The 27,285-nt window shown below is 40.3% G+C and overlaps 1 protein-coding gene across 19 annotated transcripts in view; it reads left to right on the top strand.

Annotated features, from left to right (window-relative positions):
- Nucleotides 1–27,285, top strand: part of mycbp2 (MYC binding protein 2) — a 224,287-nt gene that overhangs the window by 73,577 nt on the left and 123,425 nt on the right. For 16 of the 19 annotated variants that reach the window (XM_072476189.1, XM_072476183.1, XM_072476186.1 and 13 more), the window contains exons 12-23: nt 2,566–2,770; nt 3,760–3,924; nt 7,329–7,487; nt 8,806–9,010; nt 11,634–11,779; nt 12,723–12,827; nt 18,009–18,116; nt 22,606–22,725; nt 24,640–24,721; nt 24,802–24,919; nt 25,610–25,814; nt 26,198–26,351. In XM_072476189.1, coding sequence (XP_072332290.1) covers nt 2,566–2,770; nt 3,760–3,924; nt 7,329–7,487; nt 8,806–9,010; nt 11,634–11,779; nt 12,723–12,827; nt 18,009–18,116; nt 22,606–22,725; nt 24,640–24,721; nt 24,802–24,919; nt 25,610–25,814; nt 26,198–26,351 — 1,772 coding nt within the window. The remainder of the gene's footprint in view (nt 1–2,565; nt 2,771–3,759; nt 3,925–7,328; nt 7,488–8,805; nt 9,011–11,633; nt 11,780–12,722; nt 12,828–18,008; nt 18,117–22,605; nt 22,726–24,639; nt 24,722–24,801; nt 24,920–25,609; nt 25,815–26,197; nt 26,352–27,285) is intronic. The other 3 variants (XM_072476174.1, XM_072476181.1, XM_072476182.1) reach the window with 3 other exon arrangements.

The raw sequence follows: 27,285 nt of genomic DNA, 5'->3' as shown, positions 1-27,285 counted from the left end.
TTTTGAGGATGAGTTCCAAAGACTTCTAACCCTCAAGAGAAAAACTCCTCCCCATCTGTCTTAAAGGGGGTAACCCCTTATTTTAAAACAATGTCTTCTTATTCTAGATTCTACCACAAGTGGAATCATCCTTTCCCTATCTAGCCTGTCAAGACCCCTCAGGATGTTTTAATCAAGTCTCCTGAACTTCAGCTTCCAATTCCACCATGGCAGATGGTGAAATGTTATTTCAGAATGTGAATTTAAACTCTTAATCATGACCATGACATGATTGCCGATTGTTGTAAAAGCCCACCTGGTTCACTAATTTCCTTTAGGGAAGGAAATCTGCTATCCTTACCTGGTCTGGCTGACTCCGGATTCACAGCACTGTGGTTGACTCTGAAACGGTCAGCAAGCCACTCATCTCATGGGCAGTTCGGGATGGGCAACAAATGCTGGCCCAGCCAGTGGTGGCAACATCCCATGAATGAATCCAAAAATGGAAACACACTTAACTGCAAGTTCCCACCCATCCTGACTTGGAAGTATCTCGCTGTTCTTTTCCTGTCACTGGGGTCAAAATCCTGCAACTCTCTCCATAGCAGGACTTGGTGTACTACAGCATGGTCAACAATGGTTCTAGAAGGCAGCTCATCATCACTATCTCATGCACAATTAGGGATGGTTATTAAATGCTGGTATTGCTGGCAACGACCACATGGCATGAATTAATTTAAAAAACATTCACTTACTTATCTGGTAACCATGCCAAAAATGTTGAGGTTTGTCTATTCAAATGTAAATAAATGTTTAATGGTGTGATGAGCCGTACTTATTGCCAAATTGCCTTTTGGGTGCTGAAATTTTAATTTTAAAAACATGAAAGTTAATTTTCTATAGATTTTAATTGTTTTTGGACATTTGAAGTTTATTTTACTTTTTCTTTCTGCCTCTTATCTCCCATGTTTTTTCCTCTTTCTGTGTGAGATTTGGCATTATACCAAATTTTTCAACTTATTTGGTGGGTTTAACTCTGCATGTGTGGTACACAGGTTATTCATGAAAACCACCGTTTCAACCTTACCTCTTGCCTCACGTGTAGTAATCTCCAGGTTAAGTCACCACCAGTCAGCTCTTCCCTCAAAGGGGAAAGCAGCCAATGGTCATACCTTTGCCTTACCTGGTACGGATTCTTCAGTGTAAAGGAAAGAAAGATTCACATTTATAAACGCGCCTTTCAGAAATTAAGGCATTCATAGAATCATAAAATTTACAGTGCAGAAGGAGGCCATTCAGCCCATTGAGGCTACACCAGCCCTTTGAAAGAGCACCCCACTTAAGCCCACATTTGTGACCTATCCCCGTAACCCAGTAACCCCACCTAACCTTCTTGGACACGAAGGGAAATTTAGCATAGCCAATCCACCTAACCTGCACATCTTTGGACTGTGGAGAAAACCGGAGCGCCCGGAGGAAACCCACACGCACACACGGGAGAAGGTGCAGACTCCGCACAGACAGTGACCCAAGCCGGGAATCAAACTTGGGACCCTGGAGCTGTGAAGCAGCTGTGCTAACCACTGTGCTACCATGCTGCTCATCCCTAAATGATTTGTTGCAATTAAGTATTTTGAAATGTGGGCACTGTTGTAATGTGAGCTCATTTTATCACAGCAAGCTCCCACAAACAGCAATATGATAATGTCAAGATGATTTGTTTTTAGTGATGCTTTGAGGGATGAATATTAGCCATTGTTTTGGTGAGAACTTCATTGTTCTACAGAATAGTACCACTGGATATTTTATGCCCACCTGAGAGAACAGGCAAGGCCTTGGCTTAGCATTTAATCTGAGAAATGGCTATGCTTACAGCGCAGCACTGGAGTATGAGCTTGGGTATTTATTCTCAAGCCTCTGAAACAGGAATAAATCCAACTGAGATTTGAATGCAATTCGTTAAGGATACACACAGGTCGCAAAACCCCTCTAGAGAGCGCTTCACTCAAGTCACCTCATCGGAGTACAATAGTGCCCAGAAAGTCTGTGCCTAAACTGACTGTAAAATCCAGGCCAAAATGTACACGGCGGATGTCTAATTTGTGATCTGCATACTTTTGATGAAAAGCTTAATCTATAAACACTGGTATTGGCATAGTTGAAATTGAAATGCATTCATTCTAGGAAGTTGATCACAACTGGGTAATAATTAATGTTGCTAACTCAGTAATCTGTCGTGGTCTTTCATGGCTGATAGTAGACTTAGCAGAAAATGCTGTAAAACTGATTGTCACAGCAAAATAAAATGTGTACTATTTCTGGGCAAAAACCAGCCTAAGGAAACACTTCGATTTGGTTAATTCCAAAATATGGAGTATTTGTTTTGGAACATTAAACTTTTGTGACAAATGAACATCCTCAAGCCCAATTACATTTTTAATTGCAATTTTAAAGTTTAAGGTTAGCTTTTTGCAGGTTTGTAGACAAATCATGATGGCTGTTGCTACTCTGATTGAATTGTGATTGAATATGTGTATTTAAATTGCCGTTTTTTTTTTAAAGTAACTTTCCCTGTTTTGTCATTAGATGTATTATACTGGTAAATATCAGAGCCTTGGAATTAAACAAGGAGGTCCAACTGCAGGGAAATGGGTTGAGCTACCCATCACCAAATCACCAAAGATTGTACAGTTCTCTGTGGGCCATGATGGCTCTCATGCCTTAATGGTGGCTGAAGATGGAAGCGTTTTCTTCACTGGCTTGGCTAGTAAAGGAGAGGATGGTGAATCAGGTACAAGCTTGGAAGTGGGCATATTGAATTAAGAAATGTTATGTCTGCTAATATTCTGATTGGAAATAGCTGTCCGCTATCTTTCCAGCCATTTCAGAGCACTTGTTCTTCGAAAAGCAGGGTCAAATTGTTCTGTTGGTCAGCTATGGACAGCAAACATGAAAATAGTGCCATTAGATTTGATTGAAGTGATTTTGATCGAACTCTATAATGGATATTCATGAAGAGTTCCAAACGAAACCTTTCAATAAGTTGCCATTCTTCAAATTTAAGACTCTATTCTATTTTTTAAACATTACAAGGAATGAAGTTTTTGAACTCCAGATCTACAAATACTGAAAACAAAATACTTAATGGAAAAACATATTATATCCTGATAACTCGTGTATAAGTGAATACAAGCATCTCAAAATGTTCCTACCTAAGCCAAGTCAATGAAATAGAAAAATATCCTACTTTCTAAGTCACTGATCTAGCTGCTATTTCTCAGAAGCTTTCTTTTTTATTTGGTTTATCTGGATCACTGTCTTGGGAGAGGTTGGAAAGACTGTCCAACCTACTCTCTCATGCCCTGAGGGGATGGGAAATAGAGAACAAATTAGAGACACAACTTTTAACACTGATTTCCTATTTAGCGGAGATTACCTGCCAGCAGTCAGTGATAGGATAGAAATACCTGCACCGTGGTACAGCCACATTCATTTGATTGGAGGTTGCGACTTGAACCTGGCTAAAAACTGATGCGCTAGGTACACTGCATAAACACCTGATTCACCTGATAGTCATATCATTTTGATGCAGTTGTCCTCCCTGGAGAAGGCTTGGACGTTACAGATTTTGAACATGAAATGAGTGCAAAGCATAATCTATCCTTTGGAGGAGCCGGTTATCTCCAGAATTGTTTTCCTTTTCAAACAAAATGAAACATGAACATGTATAATACAATTTAAATGTATAGCTGTTGACTTGGGTTTTCTATTTATTTGTAGCTAAAAGCAGACGCCAACCAAAGCCTTATAAGCCAAAGAAAATGATCAAAATAGAAAGTAAAATAGCAGTATATGCAGCGTGCAACAATGGAAGCAGCGCTATCACAACAAAGGATGGAGAACTGTACATGTTTGGCAAAGATGCTGTTTACTGTGACAACTCAGGTTAGTATTCTAAAATTGCTAATCCATAATGTTTATGTACATTCTGTAAATAATCCAGGGCTCTTGAAACCCATTTTCCAGAATGAAGTCTTTACTGTAGTGCAGTAGTCCAAGGTGTGGCAACTTTCCTTTAATGTGGCAATGTTCAGTTTTCCATTTTGGCCACAATAATCCTAATTCACATTATCAGATCGATGACCAGTTAGACAGTTAACATGGGCAGGGTGGGTAGAGAGGAATGTGGGCCAAATGTGGGCAAGTGAGACTAGCTCAGTGATAGAAACTGGGCGGCATTGTCAAGCTGGGCCGAAGGGCCTGTTTCCATGCTGTAAACATCTATGACTCTATGACCAGCCTTTAGCACATTTAACCATTGAAAAGGATTTGGGTGTGACAGTTGCAAGTAATTTCAAGTTTATGAATCATGTGGCTCAGGCAGTACAGCAGGATGAACATGTTTTACGAGCACGGAATGCATCATTTTAGAGTTGGGATGTTAGTGTTTATCTTAAACTCTGTAAGCAGCTGGTACGCCATCTCTGGATTCTGCACACAGTTTAGAATCCACACTTTTATATAGCTGATGGGAGGGACTGCAAATACGTGTTATCGGGAAAATGGAAGGCATTCCTTGTAAGAAATGTTTAAGAATTCTTGGATTACGATCTTTAGAGAAGAGAAGATTGATTTTTGAGCTTATGAATTGATACATGGCCGTACTACCTCTGAGCCTGAAAAGTTTCCTGACACAATATGTTGACAGGCCAACAAGAGGCGAGGTCACGTTGGATTTGGTTTTGGGTAATGAACCTGGCCAGGTGTTGGATTTGGAGGTAGGAGAGCACTTTGGGGACAGTGACCACAATTCGGTGACGTTTACGCTAGTTATGGAAAGGGATAAGTATACACCGCAGGGCAAGAGTTATAGCTGGGGGAACGGCAATTATGATGCCATTAGACGTGACTTGTGGGGGATAGGTTGGAGAAGTAGACTGCAAGTGTTGGGCACACTGGATAAGTGGAGCTTGTTCAAGGATCAGCTACTGCGTGTTCTTGATAAGTACGTACCAGTCAGGCAGGGAGGAAGGCTTAGAGCGAGGGAACCGTGCTTTACCAAAGAAGTGGAATCTCTTGTTAAGAGGAAGAAGGAGGCCTATGTGAAGATGAGGTGTGAAGTTTCAGTTGGGGCGATGGATAGTTACAAGGTAGCGAGGAAGGATCTAAAGAGAGAGCTAAGACGAGCAAGGAGGGGACATGAGAAATATTTGGCAGGTAGGATCAAGGAAAACCCAAAAGCTTTCTATAGGTATGTCAGGAATAAGCGAATGGCTAGGGTAAGAGTAGGACCAGTCAAGGACAGGGATGGGAAGTTGTGTGTGGAGTCTGAAGAGATAGGCGAGATACTAAATGAATATTTTTCGTCAGTATTCACTCAGGAAAAAGATAATGTTGTGGAGGAGAATGCTGAGACCCAGGCTATTAGAATAGATGGCATTGAGGTACGTAGGGAAGAGGTGTTGGCAATTCTGGACAGGCTGAAAATAGATAAGTCCCCGGGGCCTGATGGGATTTATCCTTGGATTCTCTGGGAGGCCAGGGAAGAGATTGCTGGACCTTTGGCTTTGATCTTTATGTCATCATTGGCTACAGGAATAGTGCCAGAGGACTGGAGGATAGCAAATGTGGTCCCTTTGTTCAAAAAGGGGAGCAGAGACAACCCCGGCAACTATAGACCGGTGAGCCTCACGTCTGTAGTGGGTAAAGTCTTGGAGGGGATTATAAGAGACAAGATTTATAATCATCTAGATAGGAATAATGTGATCAGGGATAGTCAGCATGGCTTTGTAAAGGGTAGGTCATGCCTCACAAACCTTATTGAGTTCTTTGAGAAGGTGACTGAACAGGTAGACGAGGGTAGAGCAGTTGATGTGGTGTATATGGATTTCAGTAAAGCGTTTGATAAGGTTCCCCACGGTAGGCTATTGCAGAAAATACGGAGGCTGGGGATTGAGGGTGATTTAGAGATGTGGATCAGAAATTGGCTAGCTTAAAGAAGACCGGGTGGTGGTTGATGGGAAATGTTCAGAATGGAGTTCAGTTACAAGTGGCGTACCACAAGGATCTGTTCTGGGGCCGTTGCTGTTTGTAATTTTTATCAATGACCTAGAGGAAGGCGCAGAAGGGTGGGTGAGTAAATTTGCAGACGACACTAAAGTCGGTGGTGTTGTCGACAGTGAGGAGGGATGTAGCAGGTTACAGAGGGACATAGATAAGCTGCAGAGCTGGGCTGAGAGGTGGCAAATGGAGTTTAATGTAGAGAAGTGTGAGGTGATTCACTTTGGAAGGAATAACAGGAATGTGGAATATTTGGCTAATGGTAAAGTTCTTGGAAGTGTGGATGAGCAGAGGGATCTAGGTGTCCATGTACATAGATCCCTGAAAGTTGCCACCCAGGTTGATAGGGTTGTGAAGAAGGCCTATGGAGTGTTGGCCTTTATTGGTAGAGGGATTGAGTTCCGGAGTCAGGAGGTCATGTTGCAGCTGTACAAAACTTTGGTACGGCCGCATTTGGAGTATTGCGTACAGTTCTGGTCACCGCATTATAGGAAGGACGTGGAGGCTTTGGAGCGGGTGCAGAGGAGATTTACCAGGATGTTGCCTGGTATGGAGGGAAAATCTTATGAGGAAAGGCTGATGGACTTGAGGTTGTTTTCGTTGGAGAGAAGAAGGTTAAGAGGAGACTTAATTGAGACATACAAAATGATCAGGGGGTTAGATAGGGTGGACAGTGAGAGCCTTCTCCCGTGGATGGAAATGGCTGGCACGAGGGGACATAGCTTTAAACTGAGGGGTAATAGATATAGGACAGAGGTCAGAGGTCGGTTCTTTACGCAGAGTGGTGAGGCCGTGGAATGCCCTAGTAGTGAACAGTAGTGAACTCGCCAACATTGAGGGCATTTAAAAGTTTATTGGATAAGCATATGGATGATAATGGCATAGTGTAGGTTAGATGGCCGAAGGGCCTGTACTGCGCTGTGTCGTTCTATGTTCTATGCTCTTTGTTCACAATTACAGTATTTTGCACGGTCATCTGTATAAACTACAAATATTTGGCTCACATCTTGATATTCGTTAAAAAAAAATTCACATAGAATTGTTGATACTTTGAATACTTTGCCTGATTTTGTTGTGAATGCTGAAAATGTAGTGACTTTTAAAAAAACTCGCTAGAAATAGTGTGATTTCTGTGTGTGTATTGCCTGATGTTGTTCTTGCTTTTGAGATTGTGCCTATGTGCTTTGCACTGTATGGCAATGAAGCTAAATAAATAACCGTATTCTTCAGTGATCCATAATTGGGTTAAGCACATGTTCTAACTGTTTTTAATATAAATCTATAAATAGGTCTTGTGACTGAGTTGAAGGGTCATTTTGTGACTCAAGTAGCCATGGGGAAAGCTCATGCCTGTGTATTGACCAAGAATGGAGAGGTTTGGACATTTGGTGTGAACAATAAAGGACAATGTGGAAGGGAGACTGGTGCACTCTGTCAAGGTGGGAAAGGTAAGAAGTATTCATTGAGGAGCAACTCGTACTTTTATTTTGAGGTGCATGTTTATTGTCGGGTGCATTCCATAGTAGATTTTTTCAAAAATACTTTTTCTTTGAGTGCATTCTGGCTCTTGCCAGGAATATTAAAAAGTCTGCTGTTATCTTGTAAAAACATGAGCGATTCATGAACCGGAAATATTAGAATTGCAAAGATCTATCAGAGAAATGGTTAAATGTTTTGAGTGCAGACCTTCACATTACTTTTAAAGTAGGAGAGAATTTTAATTTTTCTTTCATGGGCATCCACTTCAGCCTCTATGTGACCTGTGGTCATGCCAGTGCAGGGTGATTGATAAATGCCAGGCCGCTCTGTTTGATTTTCCCTGATGACAGTGCTTTGGATTCGTTTGAATGCAGGTATCAAAATGCAAAACATTAAGTCGGGCATGGATGCTGCAGACCTGGGCTTTAAAGCTTTTTTCATAACCCGATTGCCTCCAGATTGGACCTAGTCTGGTTTCAAACTAGCCTGCATGTTTTCATTGCCATTGCTTTGAGTGCAATTGAAGAAGGTCATTGGTATAAGAAAATATCTCTCTATTACTTCCAAAGTGATAATTTCTTTTTAAACAAAGCATGTGGCTATGGCCAGAAATACTTTAACTTGAAAGTACTGTCAGAGGTTTCTCTGCCATCTACAAGGTGGAGAAGTGGCAAACCTCTACACCCTTCTGCTCAACAGCTTGCTCAGGTTCACTTTTTGTACCCAGTGCCAACTTTAACATCAGGCATGGTATGTTAAATGAAGGGCAAATCTTTTTTAATGCTATTTGAATCCATGCATTTTAATTTTCCATATTGGCTATCTTTATGACCATTTTGACTAAAGCAACCAATTCATTCTTCACTGTTGAATTTTTTGATGAACTCAGCCAAACTTTCTATACTTGAAAAAAAAACCTCCGCCATTGGCTGTTGTGCTGGAATGGTTAGAATAATTTTCCATGTCTTTATTATTTGGCAAGGCATTGAGGCCCTCAAATATCTAATGCTGTTCCATTTGCAAGCACTGCTATTTGTGTGTCTGCCCAACATTGTAGTTTCACGAGACGCATGTTAATGAAGACTAAATCACTACATGATAATTCTGGCGGGGGTAGGATGACATTTTTGGATATTTCTCAAATTGGCCTGATTTCATTTTTTTAAATTGTGTGAATAGTCTTATACTTAGTCAGTTTTAATTGAAATAAATGGATGTTAAATTAATTATTAACTTAGGCAGGCAGATTTTGAATGAAGTAGCCCATGTGTTTATTTTTTTGAGCAGGTTTCAATGTGGAAAACATGGCAACAGCAATGGATGAAGATTTGGAAGAGGAATTGGATGAAAAGGATGAGAAATCTATTATGTGCCCCCCTGGAATGCACAAGTGGAAGCTGGACCAGTGCATGGTCTGCACTGTGTGTGGCGACTGCACCGGTTATGGAGCCAGTTGTGTTAGCAGTGGGCGACCAGACAGAGTTCCTGGAGGGTGGGTTCAAAATGTGCTGTTGTTTCATATTGAACTAGTAACCGTATGTTCCAAGTGCCAAAAACGTCAACTGATTAATTGAGCAAAATTGAGTTCGTAAATATAATCTGTAACAGAAGCAAAATTCTGTGGATGCTGGAAATCTGAAATAACAATAGAAAATGCCAGAAACACTCGACAGAATAGGCAGCATCTGTGAAGAAAGATAATTTGATGTTTTAGGTCAATGATTCTTTCCTCAAAATTTGATCTGTAGATCAGTCAGCTTAATTATGTACATGTTTAAACTAAAAGTATCCTTTTATTGTGCCTGCCAGAAGCTGCTTTTCAAAACTGCCATATCAATTTTTAATCAACCGCCATAAATATGATAATCTGGTAGTATCATTATTGATCTTGCGGAGGTCTTTTAAAAAAAAAATTTAATTATAGAATAACCTTACTTTAAAAAGTGAATCCTGGTTAACTGTTTGATATTGTCAGTCATGGAATCTTGAGCTTTTTCATCTTTGCACTTCAGAGTGTCACTGTAAATCTTTCTAACTCAAATACAAAGCCAGGTACGATTCATGTATTTTGCAAGGGGGAGTAAAGAAAGAAGGAAAGCAAACCGCATTGGAATTCTTTTTAATGAAAAGTAACCTCTTTCTTCCCTGCCTTTTCGTCCAGTGATTTTTCTCTCATTGTGTTTTATTCTGAACAGAGCTTTGGTCCTTTATCTCTCATAGTTCACCATGGCTTCCTTGTCATGCTTCCCCAAGAAAGTGTTTATTTTTCTTGTTGATAAAATTATAAAATAAATAAATGCAACTTCCCACCCCCAGATAGGTGTGTTCAGAGTTTTTATAGCCGCCGACATGGCCTGTCAGAATAACTGGCCATTTATGCAAAATGTGCTTTGTTCAGATTATTGTGTCTATTCCTCCAGGTGCCAAGATACTCTCAAGGTACCGTCCAAGAGAGGCTATCTTTGTACCTAACTCTGGTTTCTTTGCGTGAAGAAACTTGTCAGGTCAGTGCTACTATAGCACAAGGTGCTGTGGCAGTTGCCATTACCCTAAGCTGAATACAACCGATATTATTGTTGTATGTTAGAAATCTAGAGAACAAGTCAAATATTTAATTATTCTTGTGCATGACTTAAGAATTTCAGCTTTCTGTGGGCTTCCAGATTAAACTCTGGAATTAACTTTCCTAAAGGGCTCTAATTAGATGGAGGCTACCCCAAAAAACTTCATTCGGCACAAACTAAGTTTAAAAGCTAATCCGTACATTATTGATGTCTGAAGGGGTCAGTAATGCCACTCCCTTTACCACACTTGAAGTACACATTGATAGTGAAATTTTACCTTTGATTTAGAGTCATAGACTCATAGAGCTTTGCAGCACAAAAAGGGGCACTTTGGTGCATCTTGTATAGGCTGGCCAGCAAGCACCTATCTATTGTAATCCCATTTTCTAGCACTTGGTCTGTATTTGTGCACGGGATTGATTGTCCTAGGACTGATGGAAACAGCTACCTTTTAGAATTAATGAATCAACACAACTCTTCAGGCTCCTGTGACTAAACCTGGTCATTTATTCGTTCTATAATCCCAAAAGATCAAGGTCGAGTGCACTAATAGTTTATTAAGATGGTAAACTTCAGCGTGCTATGCACTTCACTTTTACTCTTTAGCCATCTCGTTGTAGTTTCTGCTTCCTTCCAAAAATTATGTAATCAAGTCTGCTCAGCAGTTTGCCCAGGTCCAGAGCTTTATGGTGGGTATTTAGAGCAGATGTAAGGTCCATCAAAACCGTAGGACTCAATAACTGAAGCTAATACATTATCATGATTTTTGATCAAAGTGGGACCCAAGGTTATATTTCTTCATGTAGAATTCCTGAAGTTTAATCATTTCAACTCAATTGGAAATAGGATAATCAGTTGTAGTTTCAGATGGTTGCTCAGCATTATATTAATCTGAATCTTGGCATTCGATTTTAGTTTTTGTAATGTCTTGCTGCAAGCCCTTGCTACTCCACTCAAAGTACGACGTGTGTTTCAGAACAAAGTGCTCAAGACAGATTGGAACAAGATCCTTTGATCAAAGTGGTAATGGACAATGCCCCTAGATGGTTAGTTCTTCTCTCTCAGCTACCCTAATTATAGGTGGACCTCAGTCAGTGCACCAACTGGACCATTGCTCTAATTTCAATTCCTGTTCTGGCCCGAATGTCTACTCAATTTATATACAATTTCTCGGTTTATTGTATTATTGCAGATCGACTTTTTCATTTTTCTTTCTAATCCTTTAAGGCAAGAAAATAAATATATAATCAAGTTCCAATTCTGGAAAAGTCCAAATCAATCCCATCAACCATTATAGCATTTTTGTCTAATATTACTTGTGAGCTCATATTACACTGCTGTGGTTTTCACTGTGTTACTGACTGCTGCATTATCTTTTTGCTGATTCATCTTTGGTTTGTTGGAAATATTATCCCTATAATTTGTAGGTGCCACATCTGTGTGGTAATTTGTGTTTGGAAAAAGCACAAGTTTAAAGGTAATTGGAAGAAATACCAAGGGCATGTGTAGGATTGTATTTCAATTAAATGTTTTTATCATGGTCTATTTTAGGCTTTGTGGATGTGGGTCTGGTGAGTCTGGCTGCGCGCTCTGTGGTTGCTGTAAGGCCTGTGCCCGAGAGCTGGATGGACAAGAAGCGAGACAACGAGGAATTCTTGACGCTGTTAAAGAGATGATCCCTCTAGATCTTCTTTTAGGTGAGCGTTTTTAAAAGCTTTACTTTTTTGAAGCTGAGCTTAACATGGTGTCAGAACAAGATCCAGCAGTGTGTATGAGTAGAATTTGTGTCATCTATTTAAATTTCAACCAGAAGAAAATAGGTTTCTTTGACATTGCCTTGCAGTTTATCAGATTAATCAGGTTTAGAGGTACTCATGTAAACTTCTACAGTGCACCTGAAGTAATTGCCATTTGAAACAACTCTTTCCCATTGTGTTGAATGATATAATGTTAAGTAATGCAGTGAAATATAATTCAGAATCTTAAAAATTGCAAGGTGGAGGTACATTGACACACCAAACGTATAGCGATTGCGACCTCTGCTATACTTGCATTCCCCTTTCCCCCCCCCCCCCCCCCCCCCCCCCCGAGGTATCCATATTATAATTTTCCCTTTTAAATGCACACTGACTTGGCCTTTAATTGATGTGAAGTTTCTGCTTCAATTTTTGATGTAACATTCTCCACTTCTTTGCAAGTGTTGGTCAGCAGTAACTGCATTTTCAGTTCATCGTTAGATGATGACTGTTCATTTTATTTTAGACATTCAATCTGAACGTTTTAAGAGAAAATTGTCTTATGAAATATTTCACAGCAACAGTATTTAATTATTGACAACTCTGCACAACAAAATAGAAAACATTGCATTCAACTGTTTGTTGCAGGGTGGAAGATATTACTTAGCTTTAAAAGGCGGAAGAAAACTTTCAGAAAAATCCCCAGTGTTCTGTACAAAATAAATTAAATGGTGACTAAATACAATTTTAGCTCTTAAAATGCCCTCTCATAAATAGGGATTTGGGATGTATGCGCCTTATTGCTACAAGGTTTAATGAAAGTGAGAAAATGGGAAGAATAGTTCAATGAACATATTTCCTGTACCCACAATTTTTTTTCATTAAATAAGCGTAATTTCTTCAGCAGGACCTGTCCCGCCAGGAGTTAATATAGAAGAACATATTCAACTGAGACAAGAAGAGAAAAGGCAGCGGTTGAGCAGACGGCACAGGCTGGAAGAAGTGAGAGGTATGTTTTTTGCAAAAGCTTAAGTGATAGATTCACAGCCTTCTGATGTGATGTTTTTCAGACACAAGTTTAAAAAAAAATATCTTTACACATATTAAATATTCTAGATGGCTGTTGATTCCCATTAATCATGCGTAGTGTAGAAATCTAAATTTGAAGTGTCATGCTGAATGATTTTGGAAGAACTACTCAGAACTGCGCTACAATTTTCAGTTCTAGAGCTGTGTACCTTGGCCTGATTAAACATTTGTAATGTAATCAGCTTAATTAGTTGAGTCCTATATTCCACCATAAACTCTTATGGAGAATTTTTTAAAAAACATTTTAACTGGCCTAAGAAGTACTCCTTCAAAAAGGTTCAGTCACAAGTAAAAATACCTTGCACTTAGATAGCACTTCACAGGAGCAATTATCAAATACAATTTGGCACCAGGATGCCCTGGGAGATATATGGACAAGTGACCAAAAGCTCAACATGTTGTTTTCAGAAGGTAACCAACAGAAGGAGTCCTCAAGTATGGCGCTCAGAACTGGATGCAGTACTCCAGATGAAGCCTCACTAGTGTCTTATACAAGTTCAACATGGCCTCCTTACTCTTGTACTCACTGCCCCATTAATAAAACCAAAATGTTTTATGCTTTATTAACTGCTAGCTTAACCTGCCCTGATAGCTTCAATGACTTAGAATTCACACTTAGCACGAAGGGAGATGGTTGTCGATGTTTGAAGTCATCTTCTCAGTTCCAGAGCACCACTGCAGGGGTTCCTTAGGGAGTGTTCTGGGTCAAATCATCTTTAGTTGCTTCATCATTGACTTTCCCTCCGTATTAAGGTCAGAGTGGGGATGATCGCTGATAATTTCACAATGTTCGGCACCATTTGTGACTCCTCAGAATCTGAACAGTCCACGTCTATATGTAGCAAGAACTGGACAATATCCAGGTTTGGGCTGACAAGTGTCAAGTAATATTTGTGCCACACAAGTGCCAGGCGATGACCATCACCCCATGACATTCAGTGGCATTACTATCGCTGAGTCTCCCAGTAACAAAGTCCTGGGGCTTACCATTGACCAGAAACTGAACTGGGCTAGCCATATAAATACTGTGGCTACAAGAGCAGGTAAGAGACTAGGAATCCTGCGACGAGTAACGCACTGCCTGACTCTCCAAAGCCTGTCCACAATCTACAAGCACGAGTCAGGAGTGTGATAGAATATGCTCACTTGTGTAGATGAGTACAGCTTGAACAACATTAAAGAAAGTTGACACCATCCAGGACAAAGCAGCACGTTTGATTGGCACCCCATCCACAAGCATCACTCCCAGCCCCTCTGATGCACAATGGCAGCAGTCAGTACTGTCTACAAGATGCACTGCAGGAACTCGTCAAGCCTCCTGAGACAGCACCTTCCAAACCCACCAAACAACAGTAAATAACAGCATAGCACAGGAACAGGTCCTTCGGCCCTCCAAGCTTGTGCTGATCATGATGCTTGCCCAAACTAAAACCTTCTGGGGTCTGCATCTCTCTATTCCTATCCTATTCATGTATTCATCAAGATGCCTCTTAAACGTCAATATCATATCTACATCCACCACCTTCCCCGCACTCACCACCCTCTGCGTAAAAAAACTTGCCTTGCGCATCTCCCCTCAATTTCCCCGTTGCACCTTAAGCCATGTGGCATGGACAGAGTGGATGGTCAGATTCTTTTACCCAGGGTGGAAAGTCAATTATTTGGGGACATAGGTTTAAGGTTCTTTGTTCTTTAAATCTAACTATCATGCCCATAATAGTGGGAACTGAGATGTCAGCCGTCGACACAAGCAGCCCATCATCAGCATAAATATGATCTTAAGCTACTTCCTCTCACAGCGCCGCCAAATATCAAAGGATCTCGCCTGATAGCCTTCGCTAGAAGCTTTGGCCAATGCAAACAGCAAGTGGAATAAGGGGCAGCACTGTCTCATCCCATTCTGAATGCCCAAATCCTCACATCTATAACCATTCGTAAGCACCACCGCCAATGACCTATGATACAACACCTGAATCCATTTAACATGTTCTTCACCCGGCCCAATCTCCACATCGTATGAATCAAGTAATTCCATTTCACCCTATCAAAAGCTTTCTCTGCATCGAGGGAAATCACTAGCCCATCTAACATCCACTTTTGGAAAACTTGGATCACATTCAGTAACCATTTGACATTATTGCTAGAAAACCGACCTTTTATGAACCTAGTTTGGTCCCCCCGAATGATGAACTGGAGAATTCCCTCTAAACATTGCACCAACACTTTCGACAATTTTGAATCCATATTCAGAAGCAATATTGGCCTATAGGAAGCACACTCCTCCGGGTGCTTGCCTGCCTTCAAAATCGGGGAAATATTTGTTTCCGGAGCATCGGTGGGTAAAAGATCTGCCTCAAATGAATGACAGTGCATACTAATTAATGGATCTATTAACAAATCCTTCAATTCCCAGTAAAACTCGCACCCAGAACCATCCGGCCCAGGGGCCTTGCCCGGTTGGAGCTTCCTAATAGCCATAACCACCTGTCTTATACATGTTCAACATGACCTCCTTACTCTTGTACTCACTGCCCCTATTAATAAAACCAAAATGTTTTATGCTTCACCTCTCTTTTAGAGACAGGCCACAGGTCACTGAAAGTGGCAACACAGGTGGAGAAGGTAGTCAAGAAGGCATACGGCATGCTTGCCTTCATTGGCCGGGGCATTGAGTATAAGAATTGGCAAGTCATGTTGCAGCTGTATAGAACCTTAGTTAGGCCACACTTGGAGTATAGTGTTCAATTCTGGTCGCCACACTACCAGAAGGATGTGGAGGCTTTAGAGAGGGTGCAGAAGAGATTTACCAGAATGTTGCCTGGTATGGAGGGCATTAGCTATGAGGAGCGGTTGAATAAACTCGGTTTGTTCTCACTGGAACGAAGGAGGTTGAGGGGCGACCTGATAGAGGTCTACAAAATTATGAGGGGCATAGACAGAGTGGATAGTCAGAGGCTTTTCCCCAGGGTAGAGGAGTCAATTACTAGGGGGCATAGGTTTAAGGTGAGAGGGGCATGGTTTAGAGTAGATGTACGAGGCAAGTTTTTTACGCAGAGGATAGTGGGTGCCTGGAACTCGTTACCGGAGGAGGTGGTGGAAGCAGGGACGATAGTGACATTTAAGGGGCATCTTGACAAATACATGAATAGGATGGGAATAGAGGGATACGGACCCAGGAAGTGTAGAAGATTGTAGTTTAGTCGGGCAGCATGGTCGGCACGGGCTTGGAGGGCCGAAGGGCCTGTTCCCGGGCTGTACATTTCTTTGTTCTTTGTTCTAGGAGCATTAAGGACCAATTGTTGATTCTCTGAAGCTGTAGGAAGTTCGAGAGAAGGGAAGAAGCGCTCTATACGTGTCAATACATCTCCAAACTGACCCAACTTATACAGTTCAGCATACAAAAATCCCCAAATGTCTTCTTAAGATCTTTGATTTTAATTAATCTGCTACCTCCAGAATTACGCACAAAGGGGATAGCCCGAGAATTGGCCCTCTTCTTAGTCAAAAAAGCCAAGTATTTACTCGGTTTGTTCCCAAACGCATACAATTTTCGCTTTGCGGATTTAGACTCCCCTCAGTCTGCTGGGTCAACAAGTAATCAAGAGCCACCAGAGCTGCGTCAACCTCCCTCAGCATTTCCTGATTCGGCTTCCTCCTGCATTCTTCCCCCGCTTTGGCCGATCTAGCCTCCGTACGCCGCTGGCTTTCCAGCATTCTACTCCTTTTGCTAACTGTATAAGAAATAACTAACCCCCTAGCTTCTGTCATTTATGATGGAGTGTTAGGAGTATATTTTCCGATCCTATTGTGACCACTTCAGATCGACAATTTATTTTACCGAATGTCACCTCTGTTATGACCCAAATACTGTTTAATTTTATTTGTAACAAAACATAAAAGCTTCTTATGGCACGGAAGTAATGATTTCATTAGCAATATCTTTCTCAAAAAAGATTGTGATCTGCTTTCAGCTAAGTTTAAAAACATTTTGAGGCTACACATGTTACAAATGGGTTTCCTACATCATTATATATTCTCTTAACATCTTACTACCAGGGAAGTCGTCATCATGGTTAGTGAGAGCAATGGGTGTAATGAATTTTGTTCAGGCTTTGTTTCAAAGCAGAAAGATGATAATCTGAATGTAGGGGTTTTTGTTATTGAAAATCTGTTATTTTGCAAGATGTGCAAAACTCAAATTTCTCAATAAATAAGTTTAATAAATTTTTACACTTGTGTTTTTGCATTGTGCATTTTATCAAATAATGATACAGGAAATAAAGAAACTGAACCCAAGTCCTTCATCTTCCGACTAGGTACTTTACAGCCTTCTGGACTTAACATTGAGTTCAACAACTTCAGACCGTGAACTCTCCATCTTGACCCCTTTCTTAATCCATACTCTTCCCCCCCCCCGGACAGAGTCATCCGTCACTTCTGAAGTTTTATTTTCACAGAGCGCTAACCCTTGTTCTGCTATTAACACATTCTGCCAACTTAAATTTATGCCTGCCACTGCTAGCCCCTTCTTTAGTATTTAATAATACCATTAACGCTCCCTTTGCCTTGTGTTCCGTGGTTTTTTTGGTCAAATTTTGCTTTAGCTCGCACCTATCCCATACCTTCTATTTTGCTTCATCCCCCCCTTAAACTGTGTAAAATCCAGCACATTTCTTCCTCTGCTTAGCTGAGAAGAAGAGTCATCCGGACTCGAAATGTTAACTCTGTTTCTTTCTCCTCAGATGCTGCCAGACCTGCTGAGTTGTTCCAGCATTTTCTGTTTTTATTGCACAGAATTTATAATTGTGAATCTATTCGGGCTTTGTGTTGCTTAGTCATTAAAAGGCACATCAAATTTATTTGGAATTTATCATGTTTATAATTTGTTGTGTTACCGCTCTGCCATTCGTTGTCTATTTTTCTTGATTTTTACATTTTTAAAATTATATTGCTACCTTTAATGTAGTCTTTACTCATAATGCCTTAAATACAGTCGATACCATTTTCTTTTTATATTATAGACAAACAATATTTTTTTTGCTTTTGACAAGTTATTTCATTTGTGAGCTTTCCTATGCATGTGCAAGTTATTTCTCCTCAGGCCCCATTGTATTTCCTGGTCCCGTTTATTTGAACCATCGAGAACAGGCCATAGCCAGGCTAAGACCCCTTCCAGCAAAGCTAAAGCATAAACGGGACAAGCATAAAGGTACTTGGTCATCCTTCCTTACTGGCTGGAGGACTGCAACCTATCCTGCCATTCATATTCTTCTGTCAGCTCAGTCTCTGTCTAACGTGGACAACTGTACAGAACAGATTTTGCTTTTTCATGTCTTAAAGTTGAGTAACCCTAGGAGAAAACAAAGCTACTCTGGTTTACGTTTGACTAGGTTGAATTGAAACATTGCTTGTTTGCTTCTGTTTGTACAAGAAAGAAAGTCTCTCGCTGTTATTCAGATTTTTCTTTTGTCTTGTTTTGTTCTGAATTTTGCAATTCCATTTTTGAAGAATGGAGATTATTGCATTGAAGAAAGGGAGAATAATTTCCTGCTAAATTATTTATCTGCTTACAGGTCGCTGTACATTATGTAACATATTGCATTGCATTTATGCTTTCTGTATTCTTTCTTGATTTGAAAGAAAACTTGCCAGTTGTTTTGTCTTGTGTCTTGATAATTGCTATTAATCCTTTCCAGTCAAACATGTCTTGATTATAAGTGGTTACTTGTGTCGCAATCAACATCTTTCTGGTTTTGCCTGAACGCTCCATCTAATGATTAATAGTGAGATGAGCAATTTAATGCAGCTAATGGTCCACAAAAGGTGACTTGTAGGATCTGGGCCTCACTTACAAGCTAAATTAATCATGTATCTTGTTTCTTTTTGCCGATTCTCTTTTGAAGCATAAACTTAAATTGGGAGGTTTCTTGGGCTACCAAAAATCAATTGAAATCATTGAATTACTAAAGCCATTGACAAGGTTTATGCTCTAATAAGGGAAGCAACTGTGACAGAAACAGTTATTTTGTGTTGAGAATACTCCTGTAAATTGCTTCCTTTTGTGCGGTATTAAAGCCTCACATTTGACCTCTGCAGTGTTGGGCAACAGGAAGGTCAAGTTACTCATAAGATTTGAATCTCGGACATACATTTTTCTTTGACCAGAAAGGGTTAAATGTGTGAAATTTCTTCTTGAACCGGAACTCTGCTCACAATAATTTAATTGCAAGTACTCGGCCTGATTAAATTAAATTAAATTAATCTGCAGTTAAAAACAAACCAGAGGAAGTAATTTGTATTTAGTGAAAATGTAGAGACTGACCTTTGATGTAATTACTTGCGGATTTGACTAACTTGGATACAACTGCATTGAGTTCTGGTTCGGGCAATTCTTTTTTTTCGTGGGCTAAAAATGATTTAGGATTGAATGCACTGTTAACTCTAGCGTTGTCACTAGGCTTCTTTAATGTTGGAACTAATATACCTTTTGAGTGTACTTAAGCTTCAACTGCACTTACGCTTTAACATTGCATGATGCTTTCAAATAAACCATCGTCACAAGTTGTTCCCACTAGTGTGACAGGTGACCACTCACTTTGTATTGATATGAACCTCCCAGACATAACAGAAATATGGAAAGATAATTGTATTGCTGGGTGTCTTTCTACAGTTTGAAGTAACCATTATGTGAACATGTTATGCAGAGTTGTGGCATCGCTGAAATCCTAGTGGCAACGCTTTATTTTCAGATCCTGATGCATTTTTTAAAAAGTTCATTTCTAAGCTGTTGAGAGATTGAGTGAACAGGATTCTGGTAATTGGTAGTAATCATACAGCCATGTCACACGGATGCTTTTTGTGTGTTGATTTGCATTATTTATAGCTTATGAAGTTAAAATTCTATACCGCCACAATTTTGTTTGGCCTTAGCTTGTTCTTCTGGAGAAAACACTCTTTGTTATGTAATGGAAAATAAATCTGACTGAGCATTTTACAATTCATGTGTTGAAGATTAGAAATAAAACGTTTTGTCCCTGAAAATGCTGGATTGGCTCCAAGTCAGTCTACTTGCTGTGTCCTGGACAGCCGTGAGTTTCTTGAAATGAAATGAAAATCGCTTATTGTCACAAGTAGTCCTCAAATGAAGTTACTGTGAAAAGCCCCTAGTCGCCACATTCCAGCGCCTGTTCGGGGAGGCTGGCACGGGAATTGAACCGTGCTGCTGGCTTGCCTTGGTCTGCTTTCAAAGCCAGCGATTTAGCCCTGTGCTAAACAGCCCCTTCTTGAGTGTTGTTGGAGCAAAACTCCAGGCAGGTGGAGAGTATTCCATCACACTCTTGACTTCTGCCCTGTAGATGGTGGGCAGAATTTAAGGCGTCAGGAGGTGAGTTACTCACTGCTGAATTCCCAACCTCTGACTTGTTCTTGCAGCCACAATAGTTCCAGTTTCAGCTCCATGGAATAACCCCCAGGATGTAGATAGTGGATGTAGGATATGTCAGAGAATCATACAGCATGGAAAAGGCCCTTTAACCTATCATGTCTGCTCTGGTCAAAAACAACCAGCAACCATTCTAATCCCATTTTCCAGCACTTGGCCCATAGCTTGGTATGCTCTGGGACCGCAAGTACAAATCTGAATTCTTCTGAAATGTTATGAGGGCCTCCGCCTCAACCACCCTTTCAGGCAGCGAATTCCAAGCTCCCACCACCCTCTGAGTGAAAAGGTTTTCCCTCGCATTCCCTCTAACTTCCTGCCCAATACCTTAAATCTGTGCCCCCTGTCATTGACCCCTACACTAAGGGGAAAAGTTTGTTCCTGTCTACTCTTATCAATGCCCCTCATAATTTTAGACATCATGTCCAAACTCAGTTTCCTCTGCTCCAAGGGAACTAACCCAAGTCTATCCAATCTCTCTTCATAACTAACACTCTCCAGCCCAGGCATCGCCCTGGGAAATCTCCTCTGCGCCCTTTCCAGTGCTATCACATCCCTCCTGTAATGTGGATTTCAGAACTGCACACAATGCTCTAGCTATGGCCTAACCAACTTTTTATACAGTTTCAGCATAATCTCCCTATTCCTAACTCTGTGCCTCAGCTAATAAAGGCAAGTATACTGTATGCCTTCTTAACCACTACCCATCTGCTCTGCTACCGTAAGGGTCCGGTGTACATGCACAACACGATCCCTCTGATACTTGGTGCTTCCCAGAGTCCTGCTGTTTATCATGTATTCCCTTGCCTTGTTTGTCCTGCTCAAATGCATCACCTCACATGTATCTGGATTGAATTCCATTTGCTACTTATATGTCCGTCTATATCGCCCTGTAATCTCAGGCTGTCCTCACTATTTACCACCCCACCAATATTCGTATCATCCGCAAACTTACTGATCAACCCTCCTACATTCATGTCTAAATCATTAATATAAAGCACAAACAGCAAAGGCCCCAACACTGATCCCTGCAAACCTACTGGATACAGGTTTCCAGTCAGAAAAACACCCCTCGACCATCACCCTCTGCTTCCTGCCCTTCAGCCAATTTTGGATCCAATTTGCCAAATTTCCTTGGAACCCATGGGCTCTTACCTTCCCTATCAATCGCCCATGTGAGACCTTAAGATAAGTAAGAGAAACGCTCTTGTAAAGCATAGACCAGTTTAGACCAAATGGTCTATTTCTTTTTATTTTTTATGAATTTAGAGTACCCAATTATTTTTTTCCAATTGAGGGGCGATTTAGCATGGCAAATCCACTTAACCTGCACATCTTTGGGCTGTGGGGGTGAGACCCATGCAGACACGGGGAGAATGTGCAAACTCCACACCGACAGTAACCTGGGGCCGGGACCGAACCCAGGTCCTCAGCGCTGTCCCATGTGCCGCCCTCAAATGGTCTAATTTTTTTGTGATTTTAAACTTTGGTTTTGCCAACCTGAACCTGAAATTCCCGAACTTGAATAAGTGTAATGTATTCCTACAAAGAGGGAGCCTGTGAACCCCTCAAGGGTTGGATTTTTAAGGAGCTTGATTTCTATGTTCCTAAATGCTGGATTCTGCATGTGTCTCACACACAGCTGACCAAAGCAAACTGATCAAAGGATCTGGATGGTGAGACCTTCTCGGAGGGTTATTGCTTTGGCCTATTCCCCCACTTGCATGTGGAGCTTGAACTTTCAGAGAATGAAGACAGCTATACCAATGATGTATTTTTTTTAAGTGTCTTAATTTAAGCAATCAATACCTCTTTTATATGTTTCTCCATGGGGAACACTATACCTGAAGACTTCCATATATCTGTTGCCCTTTCTACTAAAGAATCAAATAATCTATCACTATCCAAGTAGCTGCAGTTTTTGATATTATTGCATTGTAGAAATCTTCGACAAATTTGTCTTTTTGGTGTGTTTTTCATTTCTACCTTTTTAATGAAAAAAGTAAACAAATAGAGAAAAAATAATGGTGGTTGGCAGCTCTAAATAATGCATAGCCACAATATTGGTTTAATAATCAAACAAAGACTACATTTTTAAAATTTGCATTGTATTTTCAAAAAGTGTGTTTTGGCTTTATGATGAAACCGAAGTTGCTGTGTGCTACTGTTGAAAATCTCTGGTAAATATTGTCTCAACTGTTATGACCATTTGCTTTGTTTTGATGTATGAATTACTTTGTGGTTGGGCATTTATTTTCAGATGCTAATGGAGAAAGGGGGGATAAAGACACCAGCAAGATTACAACATACCCTCCAGGTGCCCTGTGTCTTGACTATGAGCTCCAAGCAATCCAGGTTAGCTGTGGATTCCATCACTCAGGTATGCACATTATATGGTGATTTGAATAGAGGGGAAAAATAGAATTGCGTGCCTGCCTTTCAAGTGCTTGGGAAATAATATCTGAAAATGCTTCACATCCAATGAATTACTTTGAAGTGCAGTCATCTTTGGGATAGTAATGTACACTACCAGACAAGACCATTTTGACCCATCTCCCCGTTCAAATACATGGTTTACTATGGTATTTTCAGTTGTTTTTTGACAGATGTCTGACCAACCCACTGAAAATTGCTTATCACCTTCCTGGGCAGTCCATTCAGAAGATTTGCCAACCCATTACAAAACTGTTACTTTTAATCTATCTCTATTTTGTGTTTCATCTCGTGGCCCCTTGTTGATCCTTGGGTCATGGCAAACAGATTCTTAAAAGCTAATTTTGTTAAGGATTTTGAATATATCCATAAGTTTCCCCCCAATGTTTCTGTAGACTCCTTATTGCTAAAATGCCTGATGTCAGGTATTCAAAGCATGCTTCATTTCTAATGAATAGTTAAAACGGTTCAAAAAGAAATCAGACTTTAATTAAGTTATTCCAACTTTGAAATTGCTGGTGTTAACCCATAAAGACTGCAATATTGTGATCTTGCAGAAAACCTGTTGAAAAGCCATATAATTCTTGGATAATTCACAAAACAATTTTACGAAGAATTATGATCCTCCGAAGGAACTATGTACTTGTTACCATTTGCAAATTGAGGTGTTTTTTTTTTGGTAATCCTGAGAGTAGAAAAGTTTGCATAAAATTCAAGTGAGCATAATTTGTCAGGTTGGATGTTCCTAACGTGGAAGTACAGGATCATTTTAAAATCTTAACTCTGGCTAAAGGTATTCATAAGTTATGGCAATAGGTCGTGAACAGTAAATGAATTAAGTAGGCCAGGATCTGCTAATGTACCAGCGAAGTGAAAAGTCCGATTAGGTCAACTAAGGAACAATAATTAAATTATATCAGAACTAGATTGAGATTTAATTTTGAAGTTCCAATGCATTGTATTACGTTCCAATGCTAGTAAACGAGACTTCATGGATTGTGCCTTTCTGTATTTCAAAGCTGTTTCATGTATTCCTGAGACATCCACAGCAGAAAGTTCAGTGATTGGCCTGTTTTCACATGTTTCCTCGACACAGGCAATTACAGAAGTTAATTTGTTACAACTGAAGTAATTATCCATTTGGAAGTGTTGTAATTGAGTTTCAAGTAATGTTCAAACAGGGCTATTTGGAATTTCAAAATTTCTCTCCATTTTGCTTTGCTCCCCACACCTTCCCCTCTGAAACACACTGAATCTCCTCGAATATGGTTCTTCCTTTGGAACCCTTCCGACGTGATTATTACTCATCACTTAGCTTCGACGCATGTTGGGACACTAATTGTTAATGATGGACACCATTGCAATATCCTACCTTCACCTGATCTCCACGCATATACAAACACGACCAACTATTTTAGCAGGATTGCGAAAAGGAGTTAAACACGTTGCTACTATTTCTTTCCTCCTCCCTTTTTCTGTCCCTGGTCCCCACCATCCTCTTTTTTTTTTTCTTCCCCCCCATCCCATGCCCACTCCCATAATACAAGGATACTATTGAATTGTGGCTTTAGGACAGACTAAGGATTTCACTTGCAGCTATTTTTGGGCTGTATGACTCAGCTACTGGCAGACTAAATTCCTTGGATCTTCCTTGGAGGAGCCAAGTTTATTTTTAATTGTAATCCAACTAGGAAATTTTAATATCCAGTAATTGTAAAAGTTTGGAAATTAACAGGTGACTATTTAGACTTGAGCTAGTCAATATAATTTGCATTTTCTTTCCAGAAGAGTAAATGTTTATATGTTACTGGTACTCAAATTATTACTCCAAGGGTTTTAATGTTTACCAAATAATCTACAGTGATTCTGATGGAGAATGGTGATGTTTATACATTTGGATATGGACAACATGGTCAACTTGGACATGGAGATGTAAATTCAAGGTAATTAATAAAGCAATGAAAGCATTGTCTTTTGTGGGATTTTTTTGTTACTTTGCTAAATATATATTTTTTTGTTTCAGAGGGACGCCCACATTGGTAGAGGCCTTACCAGCTCCTTGCACCCAAGTAACTGCAGGTAGTAACCACACAGCCCTACTGTTAGCAGATGGACAAGTCTTCACATTTGGAAGCTTCTCTGTAAGAATATATTTCTTAGGATTTGCTTGCTATTTTATGCACTTTTTCAATACTGATTGTATGGGCATAAAATATTTTCCATGCAACATCGCTGAAAGAAAATAGAAAGTTTTCGAAGCCGTACATAAATTTCTGCTGCACAATCTCAGATTAGATAAACACGTAGAATTTCCTCAAATTTGTACTACTCTGAAATGCAGGCTGTCATTACAACCACAGCCTACATGCCATTTAATAAATTACCCCCTTGAGTAATGATCATGAACATTTCGTACAAGGTTATCTGTTTTCAAAATAAAAATGCGCAATCATAACTGTGACTTTAGAGTGATATCCATGCAGTGCAGAAGGAGACCATTCAGCCCATTGAGTCTGCACTGACCCTCCGAAAGAGCACCCTACATAGGCCCACTCCCCCGTCCTATCCCCGTGACCCCAGTTAACCTGTGCACCTTTGGACTTTCCTTTCATGATAGATTGTTTAGTGCTCATCTGTATGTGAAAATAATTCTTGAGCATTATTCATGTTGCTAAGTATAAAATTGACCCAGGAAATAATTTCAGATAAAATGTATAAATTTTGAACGTGTAAAGTGATTATTAAAATTACACAAGGAGCGACATAAATGCAAGCTGTTAATCAAGGTAATGTAGCGGAAGTTAGAATGAAATGTTTCCTTTCCTTTGTAGAAAGGGCAGCTTGGTAGACCAATTTTGGATGCACCTTTCTGGAACACAAGACCATCTGCTATGCCAAATATAGGATCAAAGTATGGCCGAAAGGCTACCTGGATAGGTGCTAGTGGAGACCAGACCTTCCTCCGCATTGATGAAGCACTTATTAACTCGCACGTTTTATCAACTTCAGAAATCTTTGCCAGCAAAAGCATTATAGGCAAGACCGATTTCTTTCTTTGTTACTCAAATGTGTTGTGAATTTTCAAGACTATTAACAGAAGTGACCTCATTGCAAGTTGAAGCAGGGCTTCAAAATGCTAAATTTCATATAGATACAATCCAAATAATATATCACAAACCTCAATAATTTCATTTTTAAGTGGAATCATATTGTACTGGGCCAAACCAGAGATAAATTTACTGTACAATGTTGAGCCACGTAGACTAGGAACTAAGCTCCAGGTTAATTTGCTCTGAAGGGGGAAATATAGGGATGAGGTCTTGATTGTGAGTAGTATTAAAAATCTGAAACATTTTGAACAGGTGTAATGGTATGGTTAAATGTCTTCTGGGAGCCTGATCTATGATTTGTTCAAACAGGTTTGGTACCTGCATCCATAACTGAGCCACCACCCTTTAAATGCCTGTTAATCAATAAACTGGATGGAAGCTGCAGGACATTTAATGATTCAGAACAAGAAGATTTACGAGGATTTGGAGTTTGCTTGGATCCGGTGTATGATGTAATTTGGAGGTAATCTTTTAATGGTTCCCTGCAATAAAAAGTTTGAGCACAATGATAATGGGCCATAACTTCCGAGTTCCCCACGTCGCATTTGGGGACACTCCAATGATGTGCTGAGAAACCCCCCCCTGGGAGGTTCCCAGCAATTGCCCTGAAATGCCAACTTCCTCTGACCGAAGCTAATTAAATCACTAACTTTGGATGATACTGCCACTTTTACCGTGGTGGTTACTCTGAAAGAGTAGAGGAAACAATCGCTCCTAACTCCAGAGGAACTATTTAAACATCCAGAAGCAGCTTCGCAGGGACACCCTGCATAAACTTGACCCCCATCCCTCCCAGAGGACCCCACCTGTTCCCGTCCGGCCTGCCCGGCCGCCCCCTCGCCCATTTGGTCTTGCCTCGGCCGGCACCCCCTCCCAGTCTGCCCCGTATCTCCTCCCATCGATTGCCTGAACCACTTACCGTTGAAACTTACTTGCTCCCTTTAACCATCTCTTTCACGACAGCTAGTGCCATAAGAACATAGAACATTACAGCGCAGTACAGGCTCTTCGGCCCTCGATGTTGCGCCGACCTTTGAAACCACTCTAAAGCCCATCTACACTACTCCCTTATCATCCATATGTTTATCCCAATGATAATTCTGCTCCTATGTCTTATGGTCTTGTGTGTGTTCTTCAGCTCCCAGCTCTTATTTATAAGTCTTCATGTCTGCTGAACTCTGTTTTCCTTACATTAATAAGTTGGAGTTATCTCACTGTAGTTTTATTTGTAATGTTGCTGTTACTTAACAAACTCTAGAACTATTTTTACGAATATCAAAAACTAAACCTTAGAATCCATGACTATCCCTATCTAATACTTGTACAAGTTAGTTAAACTTTAAACCAGCTGACCATGCTCTGTTTTATCTGAGCCTATCACTCCTCTTGTCCAACAG

This window comes from Scyliorhinus torazame, chromosome 15 (genome assembly GCF_047496885.1).
Source record: "Scyliorhinus torazame isolate Kashiwa2021f chromosome 15, sScyTor2.1, whole genome shotgun sequence".
NCBI classification, from domain to species: domain Eukaryota; kingdom Metazoa; phylum Chordata; class Chondrichthyes; order Carcharhiniformes; family Scyliorhinidae; genus Scyliorhinus; species Scyliorhinus torazame.
This window is presented reverse-complemented; position numbering and strand designations above follow the sequence as displayed.